Below are 18,389 nucleotides of genomic sequence, written 5' to 3' on the forward strand. Positions count from 1 at the left end.
GGCTGGGCCACACTGTACCAACTTTTCAAGGCTATACACTAAGAATTGTTGAGCCCAGATTTGGGTCATGACTCATGAAAAAAGGTTTGGCCCAACATATTTGTAGGTTGATCCATGCTAACAGCCAAGCATAAGCCTACTCAGCATTTTATAGACAATGAATTATGCAGATCCATATTATAAAATTTGTTAACCTTTATTTGAATTTATTAAGGTAAACAAAGTAGGATCTTAACCATCATGTAATTCCATCGTTGTTCTTTTCTTTTTACCCTGATAATGTTTTTTACTCCGTAATAGATTGAACACTGTCAAAGAGTGAGGGATAACACAAGTGGTTAAGCTTCCCTCCTGGTTTCAGGTGGTATTGAGATCGATTATCATCACTCGTCCTTGTGGCTCTCTAAACAACAAAAAAAATAAAAATTAGTGAACATCAAGAAACTCTCTGTAATATTGATAGCTGAAAATATTTTAATTCAGCAATTTATTGGAGTAGCTAGATTGCTATTATAAATACTTTAATATGTTTCAAAATATGTTGGTTTTGATTTGCACGCATGTCCATAAATTCAATCATAAACATTTTGAAAATATATACTAAATATATTAAAATAAATCTAACAATTCCATATAAGTATATTTCTCTAACCTATAAATCAAAAATATTAATCAAAACAGACCACGTAAATAGAGCAAAAGTTAAGCCTTAGCATCTAAAAGAAAACAAAAGAATTATAATTTAATTATTTATCAAATGAAAAATATAATTAGAGGTAGTCCCTCAAATTTCACACCCACAAATTCATATGATTTGTGTGGTACACAAGCTCTAATTGGATACATATCTTTATCAATAACAAAAACAATGACACATAGATTTAACAAAATAAAAAGTAGGTCCAACAAGCTTAAAAATTAACCAATAAGATATGATCTCTTATCTCTTATATCCTATCTCTTTATCCAACACATATTTTGTATTCTCTGCCACCAAAATAACTGTCATATTACAGAAACTTGGACACCCTGAATTTCAGACAAGTGAGGAAGAGAGTTTGGAGCAAAAATGGCAGCTTCATTACAAGCATCAACAACCTTCTTACAACAACCCAACAAAGTAGTTTCTTCAAGAAACACCCTTCAACTAAGGTCTACTCAAAATGTTTGTAAGGCTTTTGGTGTAGAATCTGGTGCTGGTAGAGTCTCTCTTTCTCTGCAGTCTGATCTTAAGGAGTTGGCTAACAAGTGTGTTGATGCTACCAAGCTTGCTGGCCTCGCTCTCGCTACCTCGGCTCTTATCGCCTCGGTATACCGCCTTTTCTTATTGTTATTTGATTCCTATTTGATTTGTTAGTACGTTTGCATTATAGATTGATGATTCTGCAGGAACCTATAAGTTTAAGGTTATGTTTTTGCACTTTGTTAATTGTGTTTGTTATGCTAGGCTCAAGGATTTATATTAAATTGATTGAAATGGTGATTAATTTGGTGATTATGCTTATATAGCCAGTAAATTCTTGAGAAAAGTGCAAAGGAAACTTTATAGTATGATCTGACTCAGAAAATTTGAACTGATTAGAAGTGTACAAGTACCTGCCTTAGGAAAATTTTGAACTTTGTCGTTTCAATCAAATAAATCTAAAGATTAATATGTCAAAACTCAAGAGTTTCTATTTATTGAATTCAAGAGATTTATGTTGTATAGTCTACAGAAGGTAAACTAGTTGATCTACTCAACTTGTTAAAAATTGTCAAATAACTTGTTGAAGCATTTGTTCTGTAAGCGCATTGGTAGATTGTGCTGCAGATACGAGGGGGCGTTCACCCCGGTCTTATAAGTCCCATACACGAATGTAACGTTCTGCACCTGCAAGGCCAGGCCGTGCAGTCGAGTACTATGCCTCGCTAATGTAGTACAACATAATGATCAAAATGAAACCGATATCAGCACAAGATAGCATCTTCTTGCTTTTAGACGAGCAGGTTATATAATTTTGCACTTCTATTTGACTATTACAGCATAATTATGAATGCATTTACATTACAAATCATTTAGTCAAGTTTAGCTCTGATCTTTTTTTGAGGAAAAGTTTAGCTCTGATCTGATCATGAGTCTGTTCAATTATTGTCAGACGACTGTAAGATAGAAATAAAATAGTATGGCATATGGAAATGCAAAGAACCTTGAAATAGATTAACTCATCACATTTGTTCCGAATATGGGTGCATTCCTATTTTTTACTTGGCTTATGATGAATGGTACTAGTAAAAGACTATTTTGGCTTCGAATTTAGAGCAATTTTCAGGTATAACCAAGAAGGCCTCTTAAGGATTATGAAAAGAAAGTGACTGTTTTTGTGTTATGTTCAGGGGGCTAACGCTGAGGGAGCGAAGAGATTGACCTATGATGAGATCCAGAGCAAGACATACCTCGAAGTCAAAGGAACCGGAACAGCCAACCAATGCCCAACCATTGTAGGTGGAGTAGACTCCTTTGCCTTCAAGCCAGGCAAGTACACTGCCAAGAAGTTCTGCCTCGAGCCTACTAAATTCGCTGTCAAGGCCGAAGGCATCAGCAAGAACGCCCCACCAGACTTCCAAAACACCAAGCTCATGACCCGTCTAACCTACACCCTTGATGAGATTGAGGGACCCTTCGAGGTTGCACCCGATGGCACAGTCAAGTTCGAGGAGAAAGATGGCATTGACTACGCCGCAGTCACAGTCCAGCTTCCTGGTGGTGAACGCGTACCTTTCCTCTTCACCATCAAGCAACTCGTTGCCTCAGGAAAACCCGAGGCCTTTACTGGAGAGTTCTTAGTTCCATCATACAGAGGATCATCCTTCCTAGACCCAAAGGGCAGAGGTGGATCCACCGGATATGACAACGCCGTGGCATTGCCTGCAGGAGGAAGAGGAGACGAAGAAGAGCTCCAAAAGGAAAACATCAAGAACACTGCTTCATCAAAAGGAACCATTACTTTGAGTGTGACTTCGAGCAAGCCCGAGACCGGTGAGGTTATTGGAGTGTTCCAGAGTCTTCAGCCATCAGACACTGATTTGGGAGCTAAGGTTCCCAAAGATGTGAAGATTGAAGGAGTCTGGTATGCACAACTTGAGCAATAGGTGCAGGGTAATTTCTGTATGATTATTGAGCTCTTTTTGTTGTAAGTTTGTAAGGGATTTCTATGACTTCTATTATATTAAGGAGAAACTTATAACCCTGCTTCTTGTATATTATAGTTCTTTGTAGATTTCATGTCTCATATTGAAATTTATATCAACAATAAATTGTTTGTGCTACTTGACTTTTAATGTGCATAAACAACAATCGGTCTACTATGTGACCCACAAGAGCCCGTGACAGCCCTGATAGGGATCAAACCCATAACCTCGAGATTATAAGGTGAACGCCTCACTAACTGCACCGAGTAATACTTGGAATGATATCTTTAACATTGTTATGGTAGTATAAGAAATAATCCGGAAGAGTATATGGTATCCTGAATCATAAAAGAAGAAATATGCACTTCAATTATAGGAGCCAAGCACACGCATACATTTGGACTCTTTTTTTTGTTATTCTACTAAGCAAATGCACAACAAAATCGTTAATCGTCAATTCTCTATAGGTAAAAACTATTTAAAAGATGGTTAACACAATGAAGGGTTCTCGACACCTTAGTAGGACCCCAAGACGTCAAGTTGATGATTTATCCCTTGGAGCTTGACTAAGCTACCAAATACCAATACATTAATTTCGAAATAAGCACATAGTGTAACCAAACTCATTCTTGGGGGTTTGTAAGCCTATTGGTAGACTTGTTATAGTACCAAAATAACTTATATGACTTCGGGTGGCACCTCAAGCATTCATTTTAATTTTGGGAAAATTTCTCAAAATTGACATGAAAGAATGGATTATAACCTTCAGTTTTAGGCAATTTTCGACTTTTTTGGATCCGAACAAAAAAATAGGTTAGGATGCTTCCCATTGACCACGCGAAACTCCAAGAGACCATTTAGGTAGTTGAAATTATCCACTTTGCAATTAAACTATCAATTTTAGTCATTTATGTATACTCTTTCTTTCATAAATTTAAAGCCACATGAACCTTCATGTGACAAACTAATGTTCATATATATGATATATGGTTCCAAACAATATTAAATACTTTTGGCAATTAAAAGTAACGTTTTAGACATAATAATTTAGCATGACTCAAGCTAGAAATGAATCTGACCCGACCTAATCAAACCCGACTCGAACACCTAAATTGACACCTCTACAAACATCTTAAATGTAGTCTTTTGTGGATCTTGGTATACCATTATACAAAGTTCTGTTTATTTCTTCGTATTTTACACTTGTGCTATTGTATTATTGTAAAATTAGTTCAAATAAAATAGGTTCATAAGTTTTTCAGTCAATTTTCAACAAAATCACACACAATAACTTTTTCAATTTTCAACAAAATCACACACAATAACACAAACAACTGTGCGTCAAAAAAATAAAAAATAAAAAATAAAAAAACACACACAAATAACTGAATAAGATAATTTTTATATTAAGTTCACAAAAAAGATAGAGATAAAAATAAATTAGATAAGTTTTTAGTTAAAATAATTTTAGATAAAATTTGTTTAATCACTAAAAAAAAATGTAAACTTGTATGAATTTTGGTCGGCCCAATTAGAACACCGGCAAACTCTTTACTAGTCAAACAAACAGAGTGTTGTTGTTCAGTCAAAATTACCGGGAGATATAGAGCTACTCGTTTCCAAAAATTAAGGTAAACTCAAAAATTTATGTAATTTCTGATTTATGCAGTTTTATTTGTGTTGTGAAATTTTGGTAATTTTGTTTAAAATTTGTCAGCAATTTCGAAATTCATCTTGTTATCGTTCTGCAAATTTGAGGGGTAGACAAATGCCATGAATTCGATTTAAGTAGAATTATTAAATCCTTGTATTATAGCTGTTATTTTCAATTGCTAATTATTTAAAGTATTAAACTTTGTTCTTTGACAGTTAGGGTTTTTGCAAAGACTATTACATGATTATTCCCCCCAAATTTAATTAAATTCAGTAGAAAAACAATCCCCTTCTAATTTTATTGAAAAGGGTGTAATTTTAGGTTTAATTTTTAAGTTCTGTTGTAATTTGATGCTATAATTGCAATCAAATGGTGTTCATAATTATGGGTTTTCATTCCATATACTCGTAATTATAATTGCTTATTATATTGGGCTTACAAAAGAGAGTTCAAGATCATAGCTTTTTATGTTTAATTTCAAAACTATTGGGGTTGTCACTAAAATTATGATGATTATATGCTTAAAGCTTACTTGTGCTAGCTAAGAAGTGAAAAAATTCATTGCTGAATGCACCAATTGGTATTTGTTACCCCCGTAATCAGAATCTGTTCGAATTGATTGTCTGTTGAAACATTGGATTGTTATGGTCTGGTTGATTCTCTCTATATGTAAGGTATATTTGCTCATGGTGACATAGTGCCATTTTTATTCGTTTTCATGAGATGGCTGATGTCTTCATAAGACTGTTAACGACTGGCATGGAACCGTTTACCATTCACAGACTTCACAGCTAGTGAGATATATCCTGTATGCTTTTGAGTATTAGATAGTTAATGTAATCTGTGCCTGTGTATCTGTCTGTTAGTATTTCCATGTGCAGACTCAATTTTGGTTTTTTTTCTTTTTATGTAGGAGATGGACCTCGTCTTGTGGTATAAACTTATGTATCATGTGAGACTTTGAATGTTTTTTGTTTGACTTGTCGCCTGTCTTAATGAGCATTGTTAGCGGAATGTTGATCAATGTTTGAGACTTTGAGTAGGATTGAGTGTAGCGTTTTTGTCACAACTCATGTGTGCGATTCTCAGTTTCATGCACACTAGTACTTCACCTTTTTATGGGCTCATGAACTTTCTAAAGAAGTTGCCTCCCAATCCTTTTAATGAACTCTATAGCATCAAATTGATATATTGTTATTTCTATAAAGTATGAACTGCTGCCTTTTTTACATTGCTAGTCCAAATATTGAGTTGGAGACTGCTGCCTGCTGCATATAACATCCAAGTGCAGTATCTTATCGCATTAACCACATACTTACCATCACAGGAACTGCAACAATGAGTTCTGGACAGAACCAGAAGTCTAGTATTGACCATTCCCTCTCATTTGAAGATGTCTTCAAGCTATTCTCTTTGCCCCTCTCTGAGGCAGCTGACATTCTTGGTGTCTCCACGAGTGTTCTAAAGAAAATATGCAACGAGAATGGTCTTGAGAGATGGCCACACCGCAAGTATCTTGCTGGAAAGAGCATTGAAGACATAAAGAAGGAAGCCGCTAAAGAGAAAAATAAAGCACTGAGAGGAGTTTCATCAAAGAGCAATGTGACAACCCCTTCAATCACAACTTCTATCCCTGGCTCTCTTGCCAAGGATAATAAGAATCCTAAATCTACTCCTGATATTTCAAAGTCGCTAGGTAACAATGCACAGCAGAAGCAAGGAAGCAAGACTGTGGCCACTTGGCAGTCCCAGCATATGTTTGCTTCTGGTTTGGCAATAGAAACCAGCGCCTCATTAGACGAGTTCAAATATGGATTCCCATCAGCTGGTTTATCAGAGTGCAGTAACAGATGGTGGGGAAGTAGTATTGATAGTAATGATGGAGTATCGAAGGATGAAGACACAAAAACCAGCTCTGAAGTGAAAGACGCCTCCAAGGTACAAGTGGATGATAGTGCTAGCATGTGCGAGGAGAGAACTGACAGCATGGAGGAGGATTCCAAGAGTGATAAGCAGAATGAAATTTTATTATCAGCTACGAGGAAACGAGCTCTGGAGGAAGGAAAGAAGGCGCTAAACTTTAGTGTTTTGAAGAAATATGGGGCTGATAAGCTGAGAAACGAAGAGAAGATATTGCTGCGTCGATTATATCAAACAAGTTAAAATCCTTAGTTAAGGAAAGTAGTTAAAAGGAAAGCTTCTTTATTGCCTTCCAAGCAGTGTACTAGAACATGGCTGTGTTTGTCAATGGCATATCACTGTAACCTGATTTAGAACTTCAAAATTTGGCATTCTGTATTCAAGTTTTTGCTGGGCTTTCAGAAATTGTGATTCGGAATTCACGAACCACTAGTACAACTCACTGGCAAACTCATGAGAGAGTGCTTGTCCTTTAGAATACGATTTCTATGTTGCACGAATATGGAAAGAGATAACAAAAATGTTGGCAAGGAAACAGAAGGGAATTGTGGTAGTGCAAAAGTTGAATTGTTGAAACGTTAATTTTTGTAAGAGTTATAATTGGGTGTGGAAGTTTAAAAGGATGAAGAGTGAGGTTGCCAATTAGTTGGGCCTCCGCCCATCACAGTAACCCATTGTTTACAGTCCAATTGTTTCATAAAAACAACTTTTATAACAAGTGTATAGAATCTCGTTTTCATCATTTGTCATTGTAGCTGCCTCCTTAAAATCGTGGTTATGAACTTATGATTATGGAGTACCCAATTTATTCAGCATTTAGTTGAGCTTATTAAGAATTAAATCACATTATTGCAAACCAACAAAGCAAAGGACCACCATAACCCAAAAAAATGAAGGGTGTGTAATTTGTATGTATAATATAATACTGACAAATGTATACAGTTGTTGATGACAATTTCTGACACTAATACTGTTTCTTGTTTAAAGTTTAAACCATATGTAATTAAGAAACATAAAGCAAAGCTAATTAATAAAACAGCTAGACAATACTACAATAGTACTAAGAGGTCCCAGCTTTTTAAATTTGGACCTACTTATGCACTGTTATTTTAACCCAGCTTATTGTTCTCATAATTTCATGTAAACAAACATTACTTACTTTGAAACAGATTAAAGTTTAATATTTTAATCTTAATCCTATTTTTTTTGCCTAGCTTATCACAGACAATTGTTCAAAATGATAAGGTTATAAATGACCGAAAGTGACCTTACATATATAAGTAAACAAAATTGAAAAACAGTAAAAATGGGCCACAAATTATAGTTTAGTTATGACATACACGGTGTAACAGGAGTAAAACTATATACTGGCTTATCACAAAATTTTGTTCATACCTCAAAACGGCCCTTGATATATTTGATACTCCGTACCGTTGTTTCTTTGTGTCACATTCATATTTATGAGTTATAGACTTACAAAGTTACGATCATATGTTAATAATCTACCCGATCAAAGATTATTTTTCATATTGCACTACAAGTACAATAGCTATAACATTGTAATATACTCGTATTAGTCTATGTTATTGTTTACAAGGTAAATAATATTGGGTCGAAATTAAGATAATATTTAGAGGAAAATTAAATAAGTTATCATTAGTTTTTGGTGATTGGATATGTACGAAATTCATGTGAGATTATGCAACATTAAAATACAAATCCCCAAATATCTATGAAATTTTGTGTTGTTAATTATGTGTTAACAAGCCAATAAGAAATGCTCAAGTTAAAATGTCACACATTTTCATTTACATTCGAGCTGAAGGCTAGTCTCAATAACCTTTTTGAGCTCAATATTTGCAAAATCCACTTAATTTGAAACTTGAGCTTATTATCAATCAAACATTCTTATAAGTAGTAACATCCTAATACAATAATTAATGTGCAAGTATTGTGTAAAATTTTACTAACATAACAGCCACCAAGGCAAAAACAACTCCTACACGAACATGTGCTCAAAAAAGCAGAAGTAACATCACAACTAGTCCTTAATTAAGGAATCAAAATCAACAACAAAGTGACAAGCACATGACTTACATGAAGAACAAAATTGGTACAATATGACAAGCTTAATTATTTGAACATCAGACAACTAGTAAAAAAAAAAAAAACTCCAGCAAAGATCATAATAATCTAATGAGTATACACTCGATACATAGGTGACATGTGTTTGTACATACATTGGTGATTATATATAGGATCAACTATTAATTCACCATATGTCAGAAATAATTATCAATGACACGTTAGCATTATGCATGCACGTCACAAGGATCAGCCTATACATAGATCGAGTAACTAAAAGGACATCCTTATATCGTATTTGTTCAACAACTAAGCATATAAATTGAACCGATTGAAAAAAGGCTAATTCATAATCGACATACCACATAACACTATAAGTGACTTTCAATGTGATAGATACACCCATAAAACGAGGAGGACAAGTCATTATATGCATGTTTTCTTTCCTCACTTAGGTACATACAATGCACCAAACCATTAAATAAGGAGATCGAGATAATTTATGGAACCCAAAATGTTACTCATAAAAATGTAACGAATAACAAAGAGGTTTTCTTGATGATATAGCTAACAAGTTTTGGGTTCCACCTATGTGAGTCACGAGGTAGAAAAATGATAGTGTGAATTTAGACAAAATTGGTGCCTATTTTGGGCCCGACAAATGGAACAATCACTATTTAATTTACGTTTCTTTTGTTTGGAATATGCATATATAGTATGAAGTGCTTAACTAGCAGGTCCATTAAATTTTATAGTATAAATTAGGCTTTTAACAAAACAACAAAGGAGAGGAGGCGTGACAAAAAATTAATTTAGCTTAGTTAATAAGGGGAGATTAAATGAGTGCATTTAATTAAGATAATAATAAAATTAGAATAAGCCAAGCTTATACGTAGTGCAATCTGGGAATAGATACTCCTTACCCATTAATCAAGGGATTATGTACTTTAATATATGTAATGAGATTTGTTTGTATTTCATCCATTAAGGTGTATGTTGCTTTGTTTCTTTGTATATACATTGATGACCATGAACATATTATATAATATATAGTACATGTACTAAATTAGTATAATAGATATCAACTAGCTTAGTAAAGTTAAGGGATGGTGTCCATCAACAAAGATCGAAATATACACACTAACTTCATAGTAAGTCTTTGTGACCAAATTCACAAATACCCAGATTAAAACGCATTAGATTAGTTTTAAATTAGGCATATATTGCCAGTCATATGAGTGTTGTAAAAGTACCGATTAAAGATCACGAGAAATGTGTGGATATGTATAAGCTAGTTATGGATGCATGGAAGTTTTGGCAATGCACATTGCACATGGGATAGTATTAGGCTTGGTGGTGGTTGGCACCACAAGCTAAGGAAGTAGATGGCCAAGGGGGGGGGGGGGGGGGGGGGGGGGGGGGGGGGGGGGGGGGGGCTCTATTGCATGACAAAGAGTTGATGAAATAGTGGGTTAAGTCATAAATAATAATGGTTAGCTAGCTCCCAAACAAAAAGAGAAACAGGACAGTTAGATTAGAACCCATGGTCCTTGTTTCAACTGTACGAAGCCCTATCATTTGATGGGACCCTTAAATTTATAGGGGTTGTGATCTTATTATAGATGGTAGGATATATAGGGTCATAGATTTGAAAATGACTCTATTTTAGCCCTAGCTAGCTTTATTGGTGAATTCGGAGCCATTCGTGCTCTCTCTAACAATCCTCCATGCAAAGATTTTAGTTGTTTTTATTCAATGCACCTAATTTAATTTTTCATCCCTCCTTTTTTTGTATGAAAATTATATCTTTGAGGCATGCACTATAGGTTGGGGCTGAGGGGTACAAAAGTAACGAGTTTTAAATGTACACAACCTTAAACGAGTTGTACGAAAAGTAACAAGTAGAACATACCGATGATAAAGTTGGAAAATCATCAAGCTCGTTGCTATGCAAGCAATGTACTCCATATAGTGCATAATTTTTTTAAGGCTCATGATAATTACAAAATTTTGTTGTTATAGTGCATCACGAGCTTGAGTCCACTTGTTGATCCATTCCATGTGCCCAATCAATTCAACTATTTTGGTTGTAAGTGAGCAATTTCGATCACATGAATAACAGAAATCAAAACCATATTATTTTCATGAAGTAATTAGTAAAAAATAAAAAGTACATCAATTTTAAAGTGGAGAATAATGTTGAGTCAATTGAATGTGAACTAGAGTCGGCTCAACTTTCATAATAGAAGGAACAAATGTCTTCAACTAGCAAGGCGATTAGTTAGCTCAACCAGTAGTGACTTAGTGTCACAATTTACAACTCACAAACAAATTATCGTCTATTCTAAAATCATTTTGTATGTGTTACTTTGTCATTGAATTGTTTTAATCAAACCTAAATTCTAACATATTTCATATATGAATCGATACATTATCCCACAAAACAAAATATATATCAGTCTTAATTAATTGTAACTAGAATGTTGCCATGGAAATGGGAACATTACCACGTTCTTGGCCTCCTCTTAGCAAAAACAATACTTCTAATAATTAAACCAAATTTGACTTAAATTATTGAAAACATAGAAAAACTTGACATTGACATAGTGACCTCATTTGCATCATTTAATGACATATGAAACCACATAACTCCATTACACCTAAATCAATAAATATACATTCCCCTACCTTAAAATATAAAAATTATTTTTTCTACTAAGAAAAATCCCTCGAATTTGGTGTCTATGATTCTATGTAGCTATAAGTACAAAAGTGGGAATTGTTAGAACTAGGAAGGAGAGGACATCAAAACAAGCAAATTAATTAATTAATTAAAGACAATTTTCAGCAAACAAAACAAAAGTAATTGTTTTTATTTTAGGGTAAGACAAATTTCTTGAAACAAATAAAATAAATTAGGGAGTAGTACTTTATACTTAAATAAAGAAATGGACATATTTGCACTTAGTTTGCCGTAAAAGCTAGGTAACACACTAACACATCACCTATCAACACAGAATAATTTGTTTTGCACGAGGCATATAATTTTTACTTTTTTTTTTCTAAAGGATAATAAAAGATAAAATCTCATAAATTCCGGCCATCGAATGTTTCAAATCCTACCAAAATATTTTGTAATGTGTTACAATCACAGCCAACCTGTAACACATAGTCACATAGATCACATAGGGTGCGTTTTCAGGCTTTCAATAATCGTATGTACTATACTTTTAGGTAAAGTATTTGTCCTCCATTTTTTAAAAATTTGTCAATTGTAACCATTTATAAACTTTGTATTTTACAAATTGCAGCCATTTAAAAAAAAATTATAAATTACAGTCCAAAAGTTGTTATAAATTGTAAATTGCAACCCAATTCAATTTTTTCATTAATTTGCATGTCGAAAAATGTTCGGTTAAGGTTTTAGCGACCATTTTAGGTCTTAAAGGACCAAATTGAGCTCGGAATTGGCAAAAAATTAACGTAATTTTTGTTAAGCAAAACGAGGCATTTACATTATTTTTTTGCTAATTTCGAGCACAATTCGGATTCTTAAGGTCTAAAATGGCCCCTAAAACCTTAACTGAATATTTTTTGACACGTAAACCGATGAAAAAGTTGAATTGGGTTGCAATTTACAATTTATAAGAACTTTTGGGCTGCAATTTGCAATTTTTTTTTAAAATGGCTGCAATTTACTAATTACAAATTTTAAATGGCTATAATTGGCAAATTTTCCTCTATTTTTTGATAGGTTTCATGGTGCCAAATTATTTAATTTGCCTTTATTTTTCTTATTGGGAGCCAAAATCTGTACGTAACATACTGTTATAGTACAGTGTTTTTACATCAATGAGCAAGTTTATACGTATGTGAAAGTGTGAAAAACTGAAAGGCATGTTAACGTTACTAAGTGATATTTTCAGTAGCAAGAATCTGGAGTATTATTGAATTTATTGGTGGGATGACTAATTATTTGATCTCTACGCAATATATATGTGGAGATGGCTATTTCTACGTAATAAATACAGCATTCACTCGAATAGAGCTATTATTGAATTAACGTGATGCAAATACCAATTCAGTTGGAAATAATGTACATACAATAATCCAATCAAAGTTTCCATACATAATTAGCTTTCAAAACATATATGGCTATCAATCTCGAGCCCTTAGACCTAAATACATACCTAATTAATCTATGATGTCAGCCTCAAGTTTAACTTTATTGAACTAAAAATCATACTAAGTTCAAGCTCGTACATACAATGGATAACAAGCTATATCTATCAATAAACTATCATATACTACAAAGTGTAAAGAGCTTTTATAAACTTAATTGATCACTAGACAAAATTTGTGAAGAAAGAGAAGTAATATACAAAACGTAATTGCATTTTTTTCTAAACAAATAATCAAATCAAATGGAATTTTAAACTATTGCATTGCATTATTATTGCAACAGTCATATTATTCAGAGGGATCGATATTGACAATCTTCAGACAAAAACTATAGGCTATGCTATTATAAGAATCAAACAACCTATAACTCTATAGGACTATAATTAATTAAGTCTATAATTATCAATCAGCCACTCGTATTAATGATACCTTTCATCGTATTCTAGGAGTATTTTACATTATACTCCACTTTATAAAAGTTTGCAACATTCTTTTAGCAATAGATCATACGGTGATACGGAGTACATGTGTCTAGAATTGTATTATGTCTCTAATAGATTGCCCTCGATTATACTAAGATAATAATTGTAACCATTGTATTTTTAAATAAAGTACGTACGAATATACCTTTAAAAAGTTATGGAATATGTTACTTCTTGTAAAATATAGCGAAGCATGAGACAAAATTATGTCTAGTAGTCTTATAACCGGATGGTCTGATCTAGTTCTCAAAATGTTGGAAATGCATGAAATTTATCGCAATTGATTGTACCACATCAACAATATGTTCGTTATATATATAGCCTTAAAAATTGATAATTCAATTATTATTGAATAGTGCACAAATAAATGGAAATAACAATGGTCTTGATAATCTTTCTATATCAAGAAACAAATAATGAAATAATTATTCACTACGTGATAAATAGCTTAAGACCCTCATAATGAATCAGTTGAAAGTATCTTATTGTTATTGATAGGTTAACTAATACATTTAGAATTCAAGATTATGCATCTTAAGTTCTTAACATTATATAAGAAAGGATTCGAATAGCTACATATCTAATGATTACCAAAGTGCATGTGATGAAGAGTCAAGAGCATAGTTCTTGAGTTGAGGCTAGCTAAGCTAGATTTGTGGGCTCATTTTTTTGTTTCAATCTTATATCATCTGATCTAGTCTTTGATGCAATAATTGGCAACTATCGTAACTAAAGTTGGCAATTTTTGTCATTTTTCCTTAGTCTATTTTTGTCAAATTTTGAAGGACTATTTCTTTTGTTAATGACAAATTAAAAATGTTAATTATTAAACATTGAATCTAATTTTGTAATTACTTTCTATGAACATTTATTTTTCTTTTTGATAAAAAAATGCTCCTCTATTCATTTGTTCAATGTTTGTATTTGAAAATTTTTGTGAGATAATATAAAAAAAATAAAGTAAAAAGAACAGATCGACAAAAAAGTATTGTACTTCTGTCATAATGAGTAATAGAGATCATTACTCTCAATTTGTTAAAACACTTTTCATTTAGGGTGATTTCATACAATATGTCTATAATTTGATTTTTTTTTTTTTTTTTAATAAGGCAATGATACTAATTAATATAATGAATTATGAAAAATTATTTAATAAAGAAATGATGATACCCTTCTTGCAAGAGTAAGTTTATATCCTGTTTGATGCTTTTCCAGCTCGAACATATATTTGTAATTAGTACGTACAATACAATACATGTACATTTCTTCGAATGATGACCTTTGAATATCTTTTTCTATTTTGAATAATTATGCTTTGCTATTCCTTTCTGTAAAAGGGGAATCAAAACCCCCAAAGCAAGGTGACTTTGCCCTTGTAAATTAAGTAATTAACTAGAACAATCTTAAAGTTGGTACATTGACTTGAAAGGTAAACTTAACCAATAGGTTTACAAAGTTGCTTATTAAACTTTGAGTCACTATTCACAAGTCACAACCTTGTTGATGAAATTCAGTAATTCAGTGGAGTACATATGAGTGTATAGTGATTTTGGATAATGAAAGACCATTACAGAGAAAGCGTTTACTAGAAAAAGTATGGGATTATTGGATTACTCTAAATATAGCATATAGATTCTTCAAACTATTAGTTATTTTTATCTGTCCCGCATATTAAATTTGACTTTTTTTTAATCAAAATTTATAGATATTCACTCTATTATCATCAAGATAGCAAGGGGATTATTAAACGCTCGAGTTTAATGATGCGTATGTGTATCCTAAATTTACCTTTCAAGTATAGTCTATATATAAATATAAATAAATATTGAAATTAGTTTAATTTGTTGTCTTATCAATTATATTTGATAGGTTCATGATGCTAGGTTCTTTTGATAATGAGAACGAGGAATAACTCAAGTGGTTAGAGTTTCTCTCCAGGTTCCTGAATATCTTGGGATCGAGTCTCATTGTACGCCCTTGTGGCTCTCCAAACACCAAAAACAATATAAATAAATAAATAAATAAAATAAAAATTATTTTGATAATGTAAACAATTATGTCCTCAAAGTGTTACTCCCATACACAAGAAATACCAAAATTGCCCATAATTATCATCAAAGGACGCTATAATTTGTCCTAAACCTTCATGATGACCAACACGGGGAATATCTCAAAAGAAGAGTAAAGCATAATTAGCAACAATTATTTTACTCTATTTTTTTCAAAAAATTTACCACTTATTCTCATCAATTGCCAAGCAAAAGTAGCAGATTTTTGTTGCCTCATAATCATATATTCCATGAGGAAAAGAAAAATATAACAATACTCAGCAACTTATTTTGTGCACCTGACGTGACAGTTAAAAACATAAATTACTATACATTTCTTAATTTTTAACAACTATTAGTACATTCCCTAAACTAACTCTTAGTTATTTGTTTTTACTTCTATGTACACTAAAATTTCCCAAATAATAATATATATATAAAAAAAAATCTAACTCTGACAAAGTTTCATCAGAATTCCGTTCGTGAAATATTCTCTTCCGACAATGAGGACAAAGACCGCACTGGCGAAGGCGGCAATGACGGTGGCGCCCTCGACTTAAGAAAATAATCCCTTATATCAAACGTAGCAACATTAGTTAAGTCTACGTCCACCAATACAGGAACGATTGGTGGACGTTCGACATCCGTTAGTAGGTCCCATCTCAACCCTCTAAAAAAATCATGCTCTTTAATCTCCTCCGCCCTCGAAAATGTCCCAACCTCTTACTCGGGTCTTTCTCAAGCAATTTATCAATTAGATCGATTAACGACGTACGTTGTCCCACGAACTCGGGACGTACCATGAGCACGTTTCGAAACGTTTCTTTCCTATTCTTCCCTTTGAACGGTGTTCTTCCGTATAACATTTCGTACGCCAAAATTCCAAGGGCCCACCAATCAACCCCGAACTCATGTCCCTCCCCTCGCACCACCTCCGGCGAAACGTATTCCTCCGTACCAACAAAAGAGTTTGAGCGTTTCCCGCCAGCGAAACTCGCTCTCCTCGGCGAAACGCGGGCCGATTTCGCCTTCCGTAGACCCGAATCCAAACCCGACCCGTACGTTAAAATACGGGTTAAATGATTCCGTCTCTGCGGCGGTGGGGGCGTTGGCGGGAGTGGCTTGAACTCTCGAAAAGTATTAGTAGAGCCCGAATCGGATGACCCGAACCCAACGGCGGGTTGTTTCTTCTTTCGAATTGATAACTTTCTAGAAAGATCAAAGTCCGTGAGAGTTACGTGACCTGAGCCTTGAACAAGAACATTCTCCGGCTTTAAATCACGGTATGCAATCCCCATGCTATGAAGGTGTTCGAGCGCACAGACAATCTCCGCCAGATAAAACTTAATCGCGGAGGAGCTGAAAACGGCGTCGTTTTGATTGTACCTGAGAACATTCAAATCACCACCGGAGCAAAAAGGGACGGCCCAACCCAATAAATCATGGGCCTCGAATGAGCCCAGTAAGGTAGGGAGGAAAGGGTGGTGGTTAATAGAGGCTAAAACCGTCATTTCCCACCGCGCACGACGTTCGGCGTCGTTGTGTTTAGTTTTAAGGAGAGATTTCTCGACGACTTTGAGGGCAAAAGGGTAATTTCCATCTGGGTCGGAGTCGATATCGTGGGCTAAGAAAACGGTGCCCATTGCACCTTTTCCGAGGACTTTGATTGCACGTATATTGTCAATGTTAAGGTTAAGGTTGTTGTTGTTATTCGGGTGGGTCTCCATTTTTATTGTTGGTGGAGGAGGAGGAGAGAGAAAGAGGAGAAGAAGAAGAATAAATGAGTTGAAAGATGTGAGGAGGAAGAAGATGATGAGATATAAATAGTATGGGTTGGACTTTTTGAATAAAAATATATATTCTAATTTACTTAATTTAAGTGTGGTCGTGTTGTATGTGAGTCTGATTTGTAGTAGTATGATAATGTAGCATCAATGTGTGATGTGTTAAAAAGGAGAGTAATGTAATTACTATAATTTGGGTTTGGGTTTGGTGGGTAATTAATTAACTTATTCATTTCTATTAATGGGGAGTTTTGAGGGGTGTTGAGGGTGCATCGTGTGCACCCATCATTTGATAAGACTTGTTTGACGCCCTACTTGCTTCTTTTATCTCTAAAAGATGTCTGTGTTTATTTGCTTTTTCACGATTTACAAATAATTTCATTAATTGTTTAGTTTATATTCTGTATAGTACTCCAAAAAAGTATAGGTTCAAATGACGATAAATTTTGACTCCAAAAAAGGAAAACTTAAGCAAATAATTAGGGACAGGGGAGTAAGAGTCAAGAGACTTGTTTTTATCAAGAGCTAAAGACCAGGTTTTATTCTTTTATTTATATATTGTTCATAAAACTTAAGATAAAGAATCATTTTCTCGTCAAATATAATTGCCTATGCTCTAACTCGAATCCTTACTTGAAAAATGATGAGTAATGATCTTTTTTTTTTAAATGATCTAATTACCCTCTAACTTATACAATTTTGTTGGTTAGATAATAATAATAATAATAATAATAATAATAATAATAATAATAATAATAATAATAATAATAATTTAATAAGTTCTATCTATATGAATTTTAATGGTAATATGAAAAAGATACATCAATAGATAGCGTATGTATACACACTAATAATATATACTCCATATTTTATAAAAAAAAAAATTCATTACTCCGTATAATTATAGGCTAATCATCGATTATTATTTTTTGGATCACGAGCGACCTACATTCAACAATTTCTTCAACTTAATTGACTGTCCTTTTAATTTAATGCAAGTATTACAATATGCAATGATCCAGGGCATCATATCACTACTTTAATAGGCTCAGTTGATCAACTAGTA

At 33.5% G+C, this 18,389-nt stretch overlaps 3 protein-coding genes across 3 annotated transcripts; 2 read left to right on the forward strand and 1 right to left on the reverse strand.

Moving 5' to 3' along the window:
* The first annotated feature begins 981 nt into the window (after positions 1-981).
* Positions 982-3,306, forward strand: LOC110736184 (oxygen-evolving enhancer protein 1, chloroplastic). The gene is made up of 2 exons (XM_021916342.1): positions 982-1,309; positions 2,374-3,306. The coding sequence occupies exons 1-2, from the start codon at positions 1,070-1,072 to the stop codon at positions 3,127-3,129; spliced, it is 996 nt and encodes a 331-aa protein (XP_021772034.1). The 5' UTR covers positions 982-1,069; the 3' UTR covers positions 3,130-3,306.
* Positions 3,307-4,363: 1,057 nt separating this feature from the next.
* LOC110736185 (protein NLP1) lies at positions 4,364-7,192 on the forward strand. The gene is made up of 2 exons (XM_021916343.1): positions 4,364-4,799; positions 6,150-7,192. Exon 2 carries the CDS (start codon positions 6,161-6,163, stop codon positions 6,983-6,985), a length of 825 nt encoding a protein of 274 aa, XP_021772035.1. The 5' UTR covers positions 4,364-4,799; positions 6,150-6,160; the 3' UTR covers positions 6,986-7,192.
* Positions 7,193-15,850: 8,658 nt separating this feature from the next.
* LOC110736186 (serine/threonine-protein kinase UCN-like) lies at positions 15,851-17,578 on the reverse strand. The gene is given in 2 exon segments (XM_021916344.1): positions 15,851-16,240; positions 16,243-17,578. Coding segments are annotated over 2 exon segments (1,257 nt in total). The 5' UTR covers positions 17,267-17,578; the 3' UTR covers positions 15,851-16,007.
* Between the last annotated feature and the right edge of the window lie 811 nt (positions 17,579-18,389).

The sequence above is a fragment of the Chenopodium quinoa genome, unplaced genomic scaffold, assembly GCF_001683475.1.
Source record: "Chenopodium quinoa cultivar QQ74 unplaced genomic scaffold, ASM168347v1, whole genome shotgun sequence".
NCBI lineage: Eukaryota > Viridiplantae > Streptophyta > Magnoliopsida > Caryophyllales > Amaranthaceae > Chenopodium > Chenopodium quinoa.

Bases quoted from the DNA above. Each gene is read 5' to 3' on its own strand.
- LOC110736185 (XM_021916343.1), top strand. From the start codon at position 6,161: ATGAGTTCTGGACAGAACCAGAAGTCTAGTATTGACCATTCCCTCTCA.
- LOC110736184 (XM_021916342.1), top strand. From the start codon at position 1,070: ATGGCAGCTTCATTACAAGCATCAACAACCTTCTTACAACAACCCAAC. The intron at 1,310-2,373 runs GTATACCGCCTT...TGTTATGTTCAG, and splicing joins CCTCGGCTCTTATCGCCTCG to GGGGCTAACGCTGAGGGAGC.